Source organism: Lotus japonicus, chromosome 3 (genome assembly GCF_012489685.1).
Source record: "Lotus japonicus ecotype B-129 chromosome 3, LjGifu_v1.2".
Lineage (NCBI taxonomy): Eukaryota > Viridiplantae > Streptophyta > Magnoliopsida > Fabales > Fabaceae > Lotus > Lotus japonicus.
Genome location: NC_080043.1, coordinates 88,603,713 through 88,622,301, shown reverse-complemented (window position 1 = coordinate 88,622,301; position 18,589 = coordinate 88,603,713). Strand labels below are relative to the sequence as shown.

The 18,589-nt window shown below is 35.8% G+C and overlaps 3 protein-coding genes across 3 annotated transcripts; all 3 read left to right on the top strand.

The window, feature by feature from the left end:
* The first annotated feature begins 1,370 nt into the window (after positions 1-1,370).
* LOC130747079 (dnaJ protein homolog) lies at positions 1,371-4,059 on the top strand. Its single transcript, XM_057599897.1, has 6 exons — positions 1,371-1,617; positions 2,025-2,196; positions 2,309-2,450; positions 2,812-3,088; positions 3,172-3,370; positions 3,476-4,059. Exons 1-6 carry the CDS (start codon positions 1,465-1,467, stop codon positions 3,796-3,798), a joined length of 1,266 nt encoding a protein of 421 aa, XP_057455880.1. The 5' UTR covers positions 1,371-1,464; the 3' UTR covers positions 3,799-4,059.
* Positions 4,060-4,931: 872 nt separating this feature from the next.
* LOC130747078 (phosphatidylglycerol/phosphatidylinositol transfer protein) lies at positions 4,932-9,434 on the top strand. The gene is made up of 4 exons (XM_057599896.1): positions 4,932-5,126; positions 5,528-5,629; positions 5,926-6,083; positions 9,124-9,434. Exons 1-4 carry the CDS (start codon positions 5,024-5,026, stop codon positions 9,232-9,234), a joined length of 474 nt encoding a protein of 157 aa, XP_057455879.1. The 5' UTR covers positions 4,932-5,023; the 3' UTR covers positions 9,235-9,434.
* Positions 9,435-10,648: 1,214 nt separating this feature from the next.
* On the top strand, positions 10,649-15,966 carry LOC130747077 (uncharacterized). Its single transcript, XM_057599895.1, has 4 exons — positions 10,649-10,852; positions 11,188-11,449; positions 14,448-14,695; positions 15,290-15,966. Exons 2-4 carry the CDS (start codon positions 11,212-11,214, stop codon positions 15,647-15,649), a joined length of 846 nt encoding a protein of 281 aa, XP_057455878.1. The 5' UTR covers positions 10,649-10,852; positions 11,188-11,211; the 3' UTR covers positions 15,650-15,966.
* The last annotated feature ends 2,623 nt before the right edge of the window (positions 15,967-18,589 follow it).

Sequence of the window (18,589 nt, the reverse complement as noted above, 5' to 3'; positions counted from 1 at the left end):
TAAACTCATTATGTATTGTATACGTTTATACTATCATGTTTAATATGACATATCAAATGAGTCATTATTAACAAGATTTTAAATGTAAGTATCTTATGTAAAATAATTATCCAAAAGTTTTTTGGTGATTAAATGCATCTATTTTTTAAGAAATATTAATATATAAAATTCATAAAAAATCAACTTTAAATATATATTTCTAATAAGTGATTGTTTGAATCCTTAGGACGAGAGTTTAATTTATAAGAGTCGTTGTCCTAGGTAGACCTTTAACCGATCATCACACTTAGGTCGGAATTGCGAGAATAATTTAACAAAAAAATTTTTCCTAACAAACATTTATATATTTGTGCAATGAAAATTATAAAAATCTGTTTTTGGACGAACAAACAAAAAAATTGTAAAACATTACAAAAATATAATATCACACAAATTTTAGATAGTGTATAATAACGGTCACCCGGGTAATTCAACTAGCTACAATTATTAACTCAAGTAAGGAACAAATATATATTCTCTTACTACATTACCCTAGAAGTTTTTTTTCGATAAAAAAAAAATTTCTTTATCATTTTCATAATTCACTTAATTTTTTATTCAATATTTGTAGATAACAGCTCAAAAAAGTGTGAAAATAATCATGAAAAAGCTACTCCCTCTCACTCTATTTATAAGAATTTTATAAGAATTTTTTATCTTTAAATATAAATCACTTTATCATCATATTTAATATAAAAGAGATAGAGTGTGTGTATTTCATATAAGATCAAAATAATCTAATATGAAAACTCTATCACCTGTCATCATATAGGGTTTGTGTATCTATTTTTCTTCACATGTATTAAATATGTGAGGCCCTTTAAATATTCATTAAAAAAATATAGAAAATCTTCAATTTTCTCAAATGTATAAAAAAAACTTGACCATATCAAGTTTCACCCTCTTATCATTAATTACTATGTGTTTAATAATTTAAAAAATAAATAAAAATCAAATCAATGTTGAGAATTGAGATAATAAACTTGACATGATCAAGTTCTTTTATAATTAAAAGTATTCTGCTTCAAAATAAACACAATATTTCACTTAGATATCATCACATCACATAACAGAAACCAAATCCAACAAGATCCTCTACTCAACTAAACTTCCCCATACCAATGGTTCACACTTCACACTTTCGTTTCCTCACCTAAACTAGAAAGAAAATAAACCTTTTGACCAAAAAACTCAAAATAAAAATTCTAGATCCTTCTTACGCGGGCCCCATACTTCGAAACTCAATCACAACCGTCAATAAAATCCTAATCTGAATCAAAATTTATTTATTATTTAAGAGAAAATATAAATAACTTTGATTTTGTTCCACTTCATTCTCCTCTTCTGTTCTCGGTTTCGGATCTAGTGTTGTTCCATCTTCGAACAACTAGGGTTTCCGAATTCCGATCAATCGGCGCGGCGAAGATGTTTGGCAGAGCGCCGCCGAAGAAGAGTGACAGCACCAGGTACTACGACATCTTGGGTGTCTCCAAGACCGCTTCTCAAGATGATTTGAAGAAAGCTTACAAGAAAGCCGCCATTAAGAATCACCCTGATAAGGGTGGTGATCCTGAAAAGGTTGCTAATCTCATCTTAATTTTCTTCGTTTTTTAGTATTATTTTTGATTAATTGTTTGTTTTAGGGTTGATTAATTATCTTAATTGTTTGATTTGGGGTTTTGTGGTTAATTTAGATTGCAAAAGGGGTTTTGTGGTTTTGTCGATATTTTGACTGATTTAGGGTTGAAATTTGTCGAAAAATTGGAAATTTTGTTAGTTTGTGGGGAGAATTTGTGGTGGGGTTTGGAGTAGTGTGGTACTGTGTTGCTGAATTACTTTGAGTTGTGCTGTATAGAAGTTGGAATTCATAGTTTCATTCTGATAATGTAGTGGTAGGGAGTGGTGAGATTGCAAAAGCTAGTAAGGTGAGGCTTGAGGTTGACATGTTTTCTATCTAATTGATGGTTTTTTTATTTGGGGTGTAGTTCAAGGAGTTGGCACAAGCTTATGAGGTTCTGAATGACCCTGAGAAGCGCGAGATATATGATAATTATGGTGAAGATGCACTTAAGGAAGGAATGGGTGGTGGAGGAGGTGGGGGTCATGACCCGTTTGACATATTCTCATCTTTCTTTGGTGGGAGTCCCTTTTCATCAGGTGATTATTATTAAACTAATGATTGGCTGTTTTTTGGATTTTGACTCGTTTCCATCACTTAATTGTTGTGTGGTTTGTTTAGCTTAAAGGGGTTTTTGGTTCATGTGAACAGGTGGTGGTGGTAGTCGAGGGCGGAGGCAGAGACGTGGAGAAGATGTTGTTTACCCTCTTAAGGTCTCTCTGGAGGACCTTTACCTCGGGGCAGCTAAGAAGCTTTCCCTCTCGAGAAATGTCTTATGCTCCAAGTGCAATGGGTGGGTTTTATAACAATTTTGGTTTTGTTGAAATTTTAGTGAAAAATTACCTTTGCAGTAAGTTTTTTTTTTTTATGATATATGCGGTTCAAAACACAAATTAAACTTGTTCGAAATACTAGCAACATTCTTTTGAATACATTGTATACCACATTCTTCATGAATGGTTTTTCTTTTTTTCTTTCAAAAATCCACACCTAAAAAACTGATCAAATTAAAAAGCGTATTGACTTTTTTTAAAGTGGATCAGTTATAGTGTCTTTTGTGTATTATTAATGTCTCTCTTTACTTTTTGCATAGCTTTTGCCCATTTTTAAGACAGGATTACTTACATTACCGGTTGTGTTTTACTTGATTCCAGCAAAGGTTCCAAGTCCGGGGCCTCCCTGAAGTGTCCTGGTTGTCAAGGATCTGGCATGAAGGTTTCTATAAGACACATAGGTCCATCAATGATTCAGCAAATGCAGCATCCTTGCAATGAATGTAAGGGTACTGGAGAAACTATAAATGATAGGGACCGCTGCCCACAGTGCAAGGGTGATAAGGTTTCCCAAGAGAAGAAAGTACTTGAAGTTTTCGTGGAGAAGGGAATGCAGAACCAGCAGAAGATTACATTCCCTGGTGAAGCTGATGAAGCAGTACGTTGAAAGTTTTAGTGTCACTGACATTGAGTTTCATGAGTTATAGAGTTTAATATGACTGAGTTGTTTGTGTTTTACAGCCAGATACAACTACTGGGGATATCGTGTTTGTGCTTCAATTGAAGGAACACCCCAAATTCAAAAGAAAGGCTGAAGACCTCTTTGTGGAGCACACCCTGTCCCTCACTGAGGCTTTATGTGGCTTCCAATTTGTGCTCACTCACTTGGATGGTCGGCAGCTCCTGATCAAATCAAACCCTGGGGAAGTTGTAAAGCCTGGTATGTAAATGATGCACATCTGAGCTGTTTGTCCCTCAATTTTGCTGTGTGATTAAAATGGCTATTTTATGTTGTGCTAAAAAATTGATTTTGGTGTGCATGTAGATTCATTTAAGGCCATCAATGATGAGGGAATGCCGATGTACCAGAGGCCATTTATGAAGGGGAAGCTTTACATTCACTTCACTGTGGAATTCCCTGATTCTCTAAATCCTAATCAGGTTAAGGATTTGGAGGCTGCTCTGCCAGCTAAACCTTCATCACAATTGACTGACATGGAGCTTGACGAGTGTGAGGAGACTACACTCCATGATGTCAATATGGAAGAGGAGAATAGGAGGAAAGAGCAGCAAGCTCAGCAGGAGGCATATGATGAGGATGATGATATGCCTGGTGGTGCACAGAGGGTACAATGCGCCCAGCAGTGATGACTTTTGTAGCAGAAGTAAAATCAGAGAAGATCGTGCTAGTGTTTATGTTTTTTAGCCTTTATTTGATTCAAACATAAGTAGTATTTGATAAGTGATTCTGAGAATGTGAACACTGTAATGCTTGCATTATATATTTATGTTGTCGATTGGATAATTTCCATTCTGGCATCCTAAATACTTTATATAATTTGAATGTCATAACTGATTTTTGTTGTCTGCACCATTGTGCTAATTAATAATAGATACATGATTTTTCAAGTGCTGTTAGGTTTTGTTCTTTTCAAGTTGTTAGCTTGGTTTAAGCAAATTCATGAGTGTCTCTGTAAGCTTAGTAGTATGCTCTTAATTAACCATCCAACCCAAATGCTACAACCCCATCTTAAACTTGCTAAGACAACCTCTGAGTAAGCCACATCGCGGCCACTGTATTTCTGCCATGCTGCTCCACTTCACCACTCCAACAACCAAGGCACAGTCCATAGAACCCATATCTCTACCACTCACACCATTTCACTTCACCATCGCGTGACCCTCCATGAAAACCCACATATAGCCCAACTAGCTGAAAATAAAATGATAGAATGAGATTTAGACAATAACTAACCTCTAGACCATCTAATTATAAAGACATTTTTTGTTACACATGAAAAATAATTAAAAAGACTCTTGAAACTATATTACAAATAAATTAATTATTCTAAAAGTTCAAGTTAGTTGTAGTAGGTTAACACACATGAATAGTATTATGGTGCTGAATAGTATTATGGTGCCCACTAGAGTGAATAACTTTAAAATTGGTCATGCACCATCATCATATGCCGGTGGACAAATTTTAAAGTTGTCCACCCTAGTGAACACCTAATATTACTATAAATGATATTTTTAACAAATATAAAGTAGTAAGGTAATAAAAATAGAGAAGGAGAAAATAAACATCATAAATAATAAAAATAGTACTATGTGTTAAACCATCAAATCAAAACAAAGTATATTACAAACGAATATACTTGGAAAGTCATCCAACTCAGATGATATCATTATTATCAGAGCCACATGTTATCATTATGTTAAAGCTCTATTTGTTGGGGAACATACGGTGTCGTTTAATAGTATATAACCCAACACCTCAGCTAATCCGAAATTTGTCTGTGACTGTCGTTTTGGTTCCAACAACAAGAACCTGTGTTCCTTCTTCATTCATCCTCCCACTCTCTCTCTCTCCATGGAGTCTCAGTTTCTTCCCAAGCTCTACCTTGTTCTCTCCTTATCCATCTTCTTCCTTTCATCTTCTCTCGTTCAAGCTAAAGTTACCTTCAAATACTGCGGTACGCTCGCTAAACCCCTACATCTCCCTCTTTGACTTTTCATTGTTCTGATTACTGGAAGTTAATCTTGATCACTTCAACATTAGGACTTTGTTTTAATTATTCATCTGTCTGTTACCGCATGATTATGCAAATCTTAATTAATTTTTTTGCGGATTTGACCATTTCCTTCGAATTCTATAAGAAAAGTCTCTTTTTTTCTGGGATTAAATCCTTGTTGCAAATTGCACTATGTTATTATTGTAGATAAATTTGGGTGACTGTGAATCTGTGATGTCATGTGTGACCTTCAGTGCTGGTGGCATTAGTGCCTGTGTTCATGTTTGTTCATATATGTTTAAGGTTATGTTATCTTGTTTGTCTAATTTATATTTATTTGACTGCAAATAAAATCTATGCAGATAAGAAGGCAGACTATGCTGTCAAGGTGACTAACATTGAAATATCACCAAACCCAGTAGTCAGTGGCGACCCGGCCACATTTAAGATCTCAGCTACTTCTGGTAGTCTCTCTTTTTCCCTTCATGTTTATCTAGTTTTGCTACTTTTCAATTTTGCTTTATCTTTTTTTTTTCTGCTTTGCATTAATTAAATATGAAGTTGATCCTTATTCCTTAATAGTTCGATTGCATGCTTACATTTGGATATTTTTTTTTAAGTACGTGTGAACGTCATAGTTCATCTAAATGCCCGTTGTTCCTTATGTAAATGGGAGCTGTGTCATCAGTTTAATGTGCCACTTATCTATTTTGATTTTTGAATGAGTTGTAAGTGGAGTTTCTGTCTACCTTTTGTGCAGGACAAGCTATTGATGGTGGAGAGCTGGCAATTGGAGTATCATATGTTGGAGTGCCTGTCCATACTGAAAAATTTGATATTTGTGATAAAGTATCCTGCCCAGCTAAGGGCAATTTTCTGATTCCTCACACCCAAACATTGCCTGCATTTACTCCACCGGTTAGTTTCACAATATCATATATACACTCAGCTGAATATATTCTTAAAATGTCTAATTATCATGAAATAAAACTTCCTTTGTCATCTTTTAGGGGCCTCGGTAGTCTTGCATTGTGGGTGTGTCGTTATATATTTACTTTGTATAACTCTGATTTTGGTCCTAAATTTATCATTATTGAGTATTTGCAAATTTTCACTTGGTCTGCTGCAGCATCTTCCCTTTGGAGTTTGTAACTTCATAAATTATTGCAATGATAAAGAATAATTAAACTAATCCCTTTAGACTGTCAAATGTCATGTAGCACCTTTCAAGAGGTTGGTCACATGTAATTCTTTCATAGAATATTTACCTTTTGAAAAGTAGGTTAATTGTAAGAGATCTAAACTTACCTGGCTTTCATGTAACTGATTTTCCTTTATTCAAATACAATGAAAATTGTCTCGTTCTCTCTTTATGACATCATGTATCACCTAAAAGTCAAAACTCAAAAGGCATTTTACCACCAATTAACATTCAAATGGAGATATGGTCATAAAGATAGAGGTAACTAAACCAATGTATTAGATTGGATTATTTCCTTTGGCCTTTGAATCAAGCAATCATTCTGTTTGTCTAAATTTGGAATCTCTGTTGACTAAAACAGATTTTTTGGGGGTAAGGACTAAAAAGGTAATTTGGTAGTGGTTAATTTGTGTACCTTCCTTGGGTAGGTATGGTGGTGGATGTATTATTCATATTTCATATATATTCTATTGTACTTTCTCTCTGAATCCTTTTGAGTAATAGCATTTCCTCCCCACTCCCTTCTTCCCCTCTTAGGGTGCGGTACTGTGGTGTTATGGCTGACATTCACTTGATCAATTTCCAATTAGATAATTGAGTCAAATGGTTCATATTGTTTCTTCTTTCTTGTTGACTAAGTTTCTGCCTTTGGCCTTCGCCCCTCCTTGCCCTGCACCATTGCCATGCCTAAGGTTGATATCTGTAAAAGGTCGTGGTTTCTGTTTCTCTCTTCTTACATCACCGTAACCAATTTTCATTGATGACTCATTTTTTCAGTTTTCATTATTTTTGGATCACATCAAACTACGAGTGCACAGTTGAGGTCTCTTGGATATCTTAGGAAGTGATTGAGATGTCAGCCATGTGGGTGAAATAGTGACGTGTTGAAAGCGCGATTTGTTATCACCAAATGTTTATCAAACTGAAGGGAAAACTTAACTTTACAACTATAAGACTACAAATACTCTTTGGTAGAGAATATTGGGCAGTGAAATGCCAACAAGAGAAACAAACAAGTATAGTGGAGGTGAGGATGTGTGGATTGATGATTAGTCATTAGACATACAATAAAAGATAAGAATAGGAACCAATGTATTGAAGTGACACTACGAGGACCCTGAATATTTGAATGGAACAAATCAAAAGGAAACATAGCTCTTTGACTAACTCTATCGGGGAAGGACTTCGGACATGTTTTCCCAACTGACAAGACTCACACTAGTGTTGACAATGTGGACAAACTAGGGACCATGAAAGTAGTTTGTAAAGATAGGATATCCCAAACGTGGGTGAACGATCTCCTGGAGACTCAACAACAAAACATGCCATAGTAGTTGTAGGTATGCACAGATGATATAATCTTGGAGACTCATGCCCTGCTCTAATTGTTTGTCCTGTACTCCAATCCTGCACTAGAACAAAATCATTAGCAAAGATAATAGAGTAAGGTAGTGTAAAAGTGAGTTTTCTAATTGAGACTAAATTGAACGGACAACTAGGTATAAAAAGCATCCATAGAAAGTGTGGTAAGAGGGTTAGCTTGACCAAATGCTTAGTTTGCAAACCATTATCTAAAGTAACACTAGGAAGTGTGTTTGTGTAAGTTAGGGCTTTAGTCCAATAAAGTGCTTTCTTCAGTTTTCATTCTTCTTTCTTTTGAAATAATTTTACTGGCAATTTTTCAAAACTCAGTTAGCGCTTTATCTTTATTATCAATCTTAACTCCAATTCCTTCTAATTCAGAGACAATACCACTGAGAACACTAAGATGATCAAAGACATATTATGATCCAATGCGTAAGTTGTAAAATTGATCCTTCAACAACAATCGATTCGGGATGTCCTTTGCCTAATATAACCCTTTGAGTTTCTCCTGAAGTTCCTTGGCTGACACATTTTTTGCAGATTCGCAAGACCATTCTTAGCCAAACACAGACAAATTCTTGCTGCTCTCAAATCAAATTCCCATTTTTCATTGTGAATATTTTAAATGTTTCATTTCAATGCCATGTGTAATCCTAATTGTATTAATGCATCCTTGACTTGTATTTTCCACGAGCCAAAATTGATTCCTCAATCAAATTTCTTCGTCAAACTTCACAACACTTGAAGAACTGGCCATTGGAACTATATGCAGTTTGTAAATCATGCACTAGGTAGGTTCCCAAGAAAAATAGGTGAGCCACAATGGACACGCTTAGAACCTTTTCAGAAACAAAACTTTCATAGCATTTATTAGACAGTGCTGCAACCATAGAGCGTACTAAGACACTTGACCTAATCCTAGGCATACAGATAAGGTAGGCAGTTCCCTGCAAAAGTAACCTGGCAGAAGGTGGGAGATGGAACAAGTTAGAGCATGTGCTGGGAGTTGAACTCTGCTAACTATCATGTCTTCAACACAGCGATACCTATCTTGCTTAAGGGACTGTGGGACATTGTGTGGCACTCTCTAAATCTTATCAAGCAACAACTGAATGTATGTTTCCATTCAGAAGAATGGCACTGCCGATTCCATCCTTGTCTTGTGAGCACCTTGTTTGTACCTGCACACTCACTGCTGTTTGTGAACTATTGAGGATCCATAAGTGTGCACAGCAGGGCCCTTACCCCATGCTACACTCTTGTTAGGAGTATTGGATTTTCTTGCATTATCTTTGTCTAGGAAATTTTCTCTGGATTTATACTTTTTCTGTTTTTGTTATTATATTACTGAGTTCATTTCCTTTTGTTCATTTTATTGTCTGCTTTTTGTAGGGACCCTATTCTCTGAAGATGACACTCGACAATGATAAGGGTGAGCTCTTAACTTGCATCAAGTTTAATTTCAAAATCGTTCTCGGCGGATCTCTTGTGTCTGATATGTGAAGTGTCCTGCGCTGTGCAAGACTGGTTTGGGGTACCACTTATTATTTAGTATTTTGTTGTTATGTGTACTGTACAATATCACCTTTCAAGAGTTTCATCATGTAAGGCCAATGCTGTCTGATGTTTCATTCGTATCAGTGGCATGAACTTTGCTATGATCTTGTATAAGTTTAATAAGAAAATCTTACATTTTAGTGTAATTCCCGTAACTTGAATCTTACAAATTGAATAGGAAAATATCTGATAGTTGAAAAATTAATCTTAAGATGTAAGCCTAAAGATATCGGTCATATGACTAATACACATTTTTAAAAAATGAATAGTTATACCAACTAATGATAAAATGAAGGCAATTCCTGTACCTTTTCCCTTGATGTGTTATATTTTATAATGAACTTCTATAATTTAGTCTTCACAATTTAGAAAATAGACTAAAGGGTACTAAACTCTTATGTTTTTAAAAGTACCATAGCAATGCCCTAAACTGATTTGTTTTACTAACATATCTTCATTAACTAATTGTGGACAAAGCCTCATGCTATTTTTAAACATTAAGTATTTGAACACACTTTAATCACACTTACACTAACATAGAGAAAGGAATAAATGTGAAAAAAAATGATATGTAATGTGATAGAGAAAAAAATACAGCAATAGGTAAAGAAAATATGTGAAAATGAGATAGAATAGAGATGTGATAATGAATTAAAAATGATTTTTAAATAAGACGCAATTATTGTACTAGCTAGGTGGTAAGAGAGACTCATAAGTAAGAATATTATTAAAAAGGGTTTAAATTTTATAAATAATTTGGTGCACTTTATTTTTTTGTCTTCATCAAAATATTTCATTTGTTAGATTAATTCATCGCTTCATGGTCATAACACTTTAATCGGCGCACTTTAATTATAGTAGTTGATTAAAAAGTCAATAATTTGTATTATAATATAAGGCTTAAATGAGTATTTAGCCCTCCATTTTAGTGCCTAATTTGGTTTTGGTCCTTGTCATTTAAGTTTTACAATTTTAACTCATACTTTTACAGTTAACTTAGTTTTTCAGTCTCCATTTTGTAATATTTCACTGTTAGTCGGCGATGTGGCTGACAAAGGAGCCACATTATCATTGTCATGTGTTCAAAGCTATTTTTATAAAAGAATAATTTTTTTTCAATGATTTTAAATAAATATTTGCAAATCACCATGTTGAGAAACACTACCTTTCTTTGTGGTTAAGATGAATAATTCCCACTTTCAAAAAAAGATGAATAATTCCCTCACATTCAACTTAATCAAGAGATAGTGAGATATTCATATTTTCATTTCAAAAAAAAAGAGATATTCATATTTTTATCTTTATGTAGTATTTTTAATAATTACAAAATGTTTTTGCTAATTTATATTTTTGAAATGCGTGCTTTCGTGTTCTTCCCCATCTTGTTTAGGGCTACCAAAATTCCCAATCCTCTCTCACTTCTTCACCCTCATCACCTACCATGCTTCCAAACTGCAACTGATTCCAATTTCCGCCCGATAATTGCACCCGAAATTCCAATTCCTCCGTCATTTCATCTGGGTAGCTCAATAATCGAAAGAAATCGACGGTGCCTGGTGATTCGGTACGTTGTTTTGTTTTTTTTACTCAGATGAGAGTCTCATATTTTTCCCTATAAAGATTTTATCTTTTTCAGTTTTTATCCCTGCCCATAAGTTTCAATCTCTGTAAACTTGCATAACTTTGCTATCTTAGATTTATTTTAGCTTTTAGTTTGATTTCTCTAGCCCATAGATTATATATGTATATATATACATATATTATGCATTATTCTATAGTATTTGTTTCAATTTGTTAATGGAGAGACCAATTTATGTATACATGCATGGTTACTTACAATTGAAGTGTAGGCTATGTAAAGTGATTGGTTTGGGTTTTTGTGGCTTTAATGTTGTGTAGGTTGTTGGTATCAGATAGGAAACAATGAGACGGCAGGGGCAGTATGGTGATCCGTCTGCAAATACTTATGCTGCTTCGCAGATGCATCATATGGCCGGTCAAAGGGCCGAAACCAAGTCCGGTAGTTTTGAAGGGCGGTTAGAGGCCTTTACTCCGGAGAGAGAGAACCCGTACGCAAATTCCAAACCGGAGGGTCAGTGGAGATGGGAAGTGGATGAATCGAAGATGTCTAATTCAATGACGTCTCGCGTGTATAATGAAGGCAAGTGCTATTCATTGCCTCTTCATTCTTGCTTGCTTATGCATCTTCGTATATCAAAGGCTCTATTTACTTAGTCAAACATTGCATATGAATTTAGCAAAAACCATCATTATTTTGGAACTTAGAGGTTTTTAATGTGATATAATATTTTAAATTTTTAACTAATATTGCAACTAGATATAATATTTTACGTGTTTCCTAGTTAATTTTTTTTAGCGAATTCATTTTAAAATATAAAGAAGGGTTGTCAATAGTGTGCTATAGGCCTATAGCGCCTTAGCGGGCCCATTGTCGCTCCTTGTTCCCAGGGCATCGCATTTCAGAGCAGAAGCCGTTGCGGACGCTAAAGGGGAAGAAATAGAGGCATCACGACGCTAGTTGATGCTATAGGAAGGGATGGACAAAGTCCCTAACATTGCCTGCAGAATGTCAGGATCAGGTCATCTTTTAGGATATATTTTAGGGTTTCTGTTCGGAAATATAATTAAAAGGCTCTGATCGTAGTAAAAAACCTTAGTGCACATCTTTCATCCCTTCTCAGTCTGAGACTCTGAGCTAACCTACTGCCGACCTGCCATTACATGATCCTATAGTGACCCTCCCTATATTTGATTGCTATAGGAAAGGATAGACAAAATCCCAAACATTGCTTGCGGAATGTCAGAATCAGGTCATTTTTTGGGATATATATTAGGGTTTCTGTTCGGAAATATAATTAAAAGGACTGATAGTAGTAAAAAACCTTAGTCCACACCTTTCATCCCTTCTCAGTCTGAGACTCTGAGCTAACCTATTGCCGACCTGCCATTACACGAGCCCATAGTGATCCTCCCTGGCCACAACGATTTCTGTTTTCCCAGGCCTAAAGTCTAGCAGCATAAGGATGCTGTCTTCCCCCCCGCCCCCCCCCCCCCCTTTTTTACGGGTTCTTTTGTGATTTATTTTTGTCTCCCTGGTCTGACACAACAACTTTCTCTTCTAGTTCCCTTTTCCTTTTTTTCTTAATTGTGTTGGTTCTGTTTTGTATGTTTTGTTCTATAACTTTTTATTGTTGATTACCAATGCCCATTTTTCGTCTGGGATTGACAACATTGCTCTAATAAGAGTGACTAGTTAATCAGATGTTTTTGTTCATCTTTGCAAAGATTGATCTATTCAATACTTATTTCATGAAGTAGACTGAAACATTGGGTTTCAAAGTTGCTTGAGAGGGGTAGTTTTCACCAAAAAAACACAGAGTCTTGCGAGGAGCACTGTGTGTGTGTGGAGTGAAGCACATAATGAATTCTACTTTGAAAAAAAATTCACACTGCAAACTTGTTCAAATTCTTAAAAAATACAAGCTGTTAATTTGATGAAGATTGAAGAGAGAGGAAGGGAGGAAGGATGGAGAAAGAAATAAAAAAAGATAAGTAACTGACGAGCTAGTAATTAGTATATGATATAGTTATCTGAAACAATTTATTTTTGTTATTTCAATTACTCAATTACACATATAGGTATATTTTAAAATCTTATAACCTCATTAATGTATAATCATTTCATAACAATGAATTAAAATAAGGATTTCTTTTAAAATGTTCTTTTCAAAAAGTGACGATTGAAAACTACCTTCATGTTCTCTTTCGGTGATAGTGGAGGCAATCCATCTATTCTATCTTTCTGAAGTATGCACATTGACGTTGTATACATAGGAATGGGCATTTAAGTATCTACTCATTCTGTTATTCATGCTGCCAGGGTGCCATCTATTTTTTGAGAGACATAGCTTTGCCCAATTTTTTTAAATGCCAATTGTTTTATTTAAAAGGTGATAGAGGGTCCGGTCATGTTTTGTTTGTAGTTTTTCCCCTAAAAAGGAAAATGGACCTTTCTTTATTGCACGTCTTCGTTCATGACCATTTGACATTATTAAAATAATGATGCCTATTATGGCTTTGTTTCTTTGTGCAGTGAGTTATACCTTCTCTAGAAGAATGTTAAAACACTTAGATTCCCTGTAATGTTAACCTTTTTTCTGTGCTACAGTATTGAGGTTTCTGTTACTGAATTAGAACTTAGAAGTGAGGTAATAACCTTGGGGATTAATATCATGAAGTCGTTTATAGAAAAGATCATTGATGTATCATGTGACCAGATTGGGGTGGATAATCTTATTAAATGCTGTCCTTTCCAGTTTGAGGTTTCTGTTACTGAATTAGAAGTCAGGTAATAACCTTGGGGATTAATATCAGGAAGTCCTTTATAGAAAAGATCATTGATGTATCATGTGACCAGATTGGGGTGGGTAATCTTATTAAATGCTGCCCTTTCTAGTTTTTTGCTAAATGCTTATTGTTATCCATGTTCCTGGTATATGCCTAAGCCTAACTACAAAAGTTGTTTTTTTTTTCAACAAATTGATAGGTATCGACCTCCTATTAGGAAGGTCTATGAGAGGAGGAATAGGAAGAGGGGATTGGGAATAGCTGTATCCTAAACTTCTTCAGTTACTGAAAGTGTACTTGTAAATATTAAGCCAGGAATTATGTGCATAGGCCTATTGTTAGTAGCAGTTAGGCTATTTCCTATAAATAGAGGGAAGAGTCAGTTCAGTTAGGCAATTTCTGTGTAGTGTTTGGGGAGAGACTGGACTCTTGAAACTCCAGAGTATTCTTTTATCCTAGGGTTCCTGGTTCTCATCTATAATCTTGAACCAGTTCTGATTGAATAAATCAATTCTTTTTCCCTTTTTCTTAATCTCATCATGAATGCACTTAAAAACAGTTACTGGTGTATATAAGATGAATACAACTCTTGGTGTGTGTATTAAGTTCGTTGCTGTGGTATTCATGTTTGGAAAATATTACCACATTTACATAAACTATCTTAATTTTGAATTGTTAGAACGTTAGCCGTTAGTTACTATGTCTAAAATGTCACAAGTTACAGATTTGCCATTTACATCATGGAAATGATTTTCAAACTCCTAAACTTGGGAAACAATTGAATTTTTCAGGTCAAGGGGGTGATGCTTCAAGGTCATATTATCAAGGGCAGAGGCCAGATCCCAAGTTGAACTTACAGAACCGGAGCAACAGTGAATCCAGATCTCAGGCTCATGAAGAAGATATGGATGTTGGATATGAGGGAGCTCATTTATCACAAACTTTTGAAGGTCTTGAGAAGAATTTTCACGATGACATTATGAAACTAACCAAAGAACAGGATGATGCTGAAGATGCAGAACATGCCAGACACAGAGAGGTTAGTGTATTACATTGACAATGTAATCTTTTTTACTTAATTGTGCTTTTGGTCCCTCTAGTCTCACCTATGCATGCTTTTTGTCCGTAGTTCTTTTTCTAATTAAACAAATGTGTCTTGCACTTGGTGTGTTGTCCAGTTTTCATCCAGTTAGGTGACATGATAATGATAATCATTCCTGGCAAGGAATAGTTCTGACATGAATCTGCTCTTTTTCATGCTTTAAGATAAAGAACATATGCTCTAGAAAAAAAAATATCATTCCACATGCGGCGCATGTCCTGCAGCATTGTATTTCAGAAATCTATGCCACTATGCTTTGAAACTGGATATACTAGGGATGACCAATATGGCAATATGAATCCTATTAATGTTGAGATCTGTAAGGCCCCCTTTGCAAGAGCTTATTTGAGCTTATCTTACAGCATGAACGTTTATGCAAGCTGGTCAGGTTAGCTCATGAATAAACGTTTATGCGATAAATGTTTATGCCATAAGCCCTTAAGTAAGCTATTTATCCAAACACACCCTAAAAAAATTCTGTCTCTCAATTCCGTCGAGCTCTTACAAAGTTCATGTGCTTTTCATTTTCAGAAAATAAATGCAATCAATACTCAGTATGAAGAAAAACTGGCGGCACTCCGAGCTCGGCATAGCAATCGTAGAGCTGACTTTCTTCAAAGGGAATCAAATGTAAGACAACAGCAGTATGAGCAAATCATTAGAGATCCTTACCCCAGCAGTGGCATGCCACCCAGAGAACCTCATGGTTACAGCAATGTCGATGTTTCGCCTGCGGGTGGAGAAGTGCAACGAGGCTATTCTGCTGATCACTTTGATCCTTACCGAGAGCGAGCTCGATTTCTTGCAAGTGGAAGAGACCAAGGATTTGAAACTAGAGGTCCTTATCCTGGAGGCCGTGTCTATGACACTGGCTCACGCTACTACAATTGAGCTTTGGCTAAAGGTTGAGGTTTCATTTTTGGTTTGTACTGTAGGTGCAATTTGAATTGCATATATTGACATCGAGGCTGTGTCATTTAACCATCTTTTGTTATCCTGTCTAATGTTTACTGATCCGTTGCTTAGCAGCTATGTTAAATAAATTAAGGATAAAACTTACATGCAGTACTTTGGTTCATTGGTGTTGGAGGTGCACACATTACACTGGTGTTGTGCATTTAGATGTAGGATCAGCATTTGTTTAGAGCAAATGGAATGGAGGAACTCTCGTCAGTTGCTAATAGTAATTTTTATATAACTTCTGTTTACATGTTTTGATAACATCTCATTATTTTTATTACTATTAACAAATTAGTTAATTTTTTTACTTCAATCTGACATCTCTAAAGTTTTTTAAATGGATTCGGCACTTCTATATTTTTATCATGCGTTGAGTATGTCTTTAGCCTTCCTCAATAAAGAAAACTATGTCTTTAGGCTTTAGCCCATGTAAAATAGTCAATCTTTGGTTTTGGTCTCTAATTTTGAAAATTTATTATTTTGTTCCCTCATTCTCTATAATTTGAAACTTTGTATTTAAATAATTTGGATAGTTTGGTGACTATTGCACATGATTTAAAAATAATAGAGAATGAGGGAACAAAAAAATACTGTAAGAAGTTATATATATATATATATATGTACCCAAAAAATATGATATATAGTTTAGTGTCATAGTTTATTTAATACTGTAAGAAGTTTCTTTGTATTTAACACTAATATTATATTATCTAGAATATAACACGAGAATGATTTATTATAACTAATCTTATTAGAAAACATTTTATATCTAGTCTTATCTTATATTATAACAAAACATAACTAATATCTCAACACTCCCCTTCACTCCACCTCCATTTCCCCTTTTTCCCAAACATACAAATATTCCCTTTTTCACTTAATAAAGTCAAGACAAAAAAAAAAAACTCCCCTCCTTCTAAATTCCTCAGAAACAAACAGACTCTCTAGACGTCTAACACCTAGTATTAGAAAAAGAAAAAGAAAAACCATGTAGAAGCTATTCTATATTATTTCTACCTAATTCCCACCTTACGCGCTAGCTAACACGGTTCATAATCATATGGAAATGGAAGCATGGCACTCCTGACTCCTTGCAATTTGCCAAACCCTGTTGCTGTTAGTGACATGACAGACCGAATAGGTTCAGAGACATCCATTTATTGATAAAGTCAAGACTCAAATCACTCATCTATCTATCCTTAAGATCCACTTGCACATGGATGGATCAAATATAATTAACCTCATCGACCTGTTTGATTTGACCTTTCAGATTCTCTGTGTTCATCTTCTTCCCACCAGACAATTATCTTCTTATCATCTCCCCTTTATCATATGAAAAATAATACTTTCAAATCAAAATTTCACCTTACATAGAAGTGAAAAAAATATAATAAGTGGTTCCACGACTTAATCGAGTTCTACTAATTTATTTTGGTTAGCGGCAACATAATGTCTCTAAATAAATTAGCTGTTGGACCCTTTTCAACACAAAAAACACAACCCTTTTCAACACAAAAAACACAATTTTCATTGTTGATTCGAATAAGTATTGTATCTAAACATTGTTATTGGTCTGGTCCGTTAACACAATAAATCAAAATACAAGACAACTAAGTAGCAAAATTTTAACCATCATATCAATTCGTATTTTTTTGAGTAGATACACTCATTATCCTATCCTACAACAATGGGGAGAAAGCTCGGATAGGAGTAAGAGTAGAAGAGCGCTTCATAGTAGCGCGACTCGTGAAGGAACGATAATGAAGCAACAGAGCGGGGCTGGGGATGCGGTAGTGGAAGTGGTGCGGCTCATGGAGGAAAGGAAGTGAGGTGACGACTCACGGCAGAGAGGGAGTGGGAGTGCGGCTTATGGCAGAGCAGAAGTTGGGTGGCGGTGTGGAAGTAAGATCAAATGGTGGAGGTGGAGGGAGGCGGATTTGGTGGACATGGAAGGCAGAGAGGACGAGGGTGCGAAAGAGGAGGGAGGGGACATAACAAGCAGCTACGCTAGAAGGAGAATGAGGGCCTTCAGAGGAGGGTGAGGGTGGCAAAGGATGAAGGAAGGGTCGAGGGAGAGAGTAATGGTGGAGGAGGGCGACTCATAACGCTAGGGGAAGGTGGGGGGAGGGTAAGGTGTAGAGTGTCGAGGAAGGTCGTAGGCAGAGGATAAGGGGCGAAATGCGGAGAAGGAAGGTGAGGAGGATGAGCGAAGCAGAGAAAGGGGCGACAAACATATGGGAGGACAATAGACGAGGGAAGGTGAATGAAGGTTGAAAATGACATTTAGGTAAATGTTGAATAGGGAACACTTGTAATGAAACCTAGGCGGGGAAATCTATGGCATTTTGCGGCAGCCTGATTGAGGCTAACTTTCCCGCCCATAAAACGTGTCGTACACATCAAAATTAGACGATTGATGAATGTAGCTTCAGTCCATTGCCGCCTCTATTTTCTTCGGGCGGACGCTACTTTGGTCGAAGACTTTAACTGCCTATGATGATGCTAATTCCTACTTCACCGACGCAAATTAGCTCGCCCACACCGACACTAAATGAAAGTGTTTTTTTTAATATTTTGTTGTATGTCACTTGCATTTGCTTTGTGTCAGTTTAGCTTACACAAACTAGTCACTTTGAGCGTTGGTATCGTTGCTGACGCTAAATTTGGACGCTAAAAAGAATATTCTTGTAGTCGATCTTCCTGCTCTTCAACGGTAGCGCTTTCGTGCTCCTTGCCAAGTTTTAAACTTTTCAACCTTTGTGTCCTTACCTCCGTGGTGACCTCAACTTCCTTCACCAAGTTTTTGACTTTCGTTGGAAGAAGCACTTTCTTGGGTTTTTGAGCCTTTTTAGTTCTTTGATATTCTTGCTA

Coding starts and splice junctions, on each gene's coding strand:
- LOC130747078 (XM_057599896.1), top strand. CDS start 5,024: ATGGAGTCTCAGTTTCTTCCCAAGCTCTACCTTGTTCTCTCCTTATCC. Junction 5,127..5,527: donor AGTTACCTTCAAATACTGCG/GTACGCTCGCTA, acceptor AAATCTATGCAG/ATAAGAAGGCAGACTATGCT. Junction 5,630..5,925: donor TAAGATCTCAGCTACTTCTG/GTAGTCTCTCTT, acceptor CCTTTTGTGCAG/GACAAGCTATTGATGGTGGA.
- LOC130747079 (XM_057599897.1), top strand. CDS start 1,465: ATGTTTGGCAGAGCGCCGCCGAAGAAGAGTGACAGCACCAGGTACTAC. Junction 1,618..2,024: donor AGGGTGGTGATCCTGAAAAG/GTTGCTAATCTC, acceptor TTTGGGGTGTAG/TTCAAGGAGTTGGCACAAGC. Junction 3,089..3,171: donor CTGGTGAAGCTGATGAAGCA/GTACGTTGAAAG, acceptor TGTGTTTTACAG/CCAGATACAACTACTGGGGA.
- LOC130747077 (XM_057599895.1), top strand. CDS start 11,212: ATGAGACGGCAGGGGCAGTATGGTGATCCGTCTGCAAATACTTATGCT. Junction 11,450..14,447: donor GTCTCGCGTGTATAATGAAG/GCAAGTGCTATT, acceptor TGAATTTTTCAG/GTCAAGGGGGTGATGCTTCA. Junction 14,696..15,289: donor AACATGCCAGACACAGAGAG/GTTAGTGTATTA, acceptor TTTCATTTTCAG/AAAATAAATGCAATCAATAC.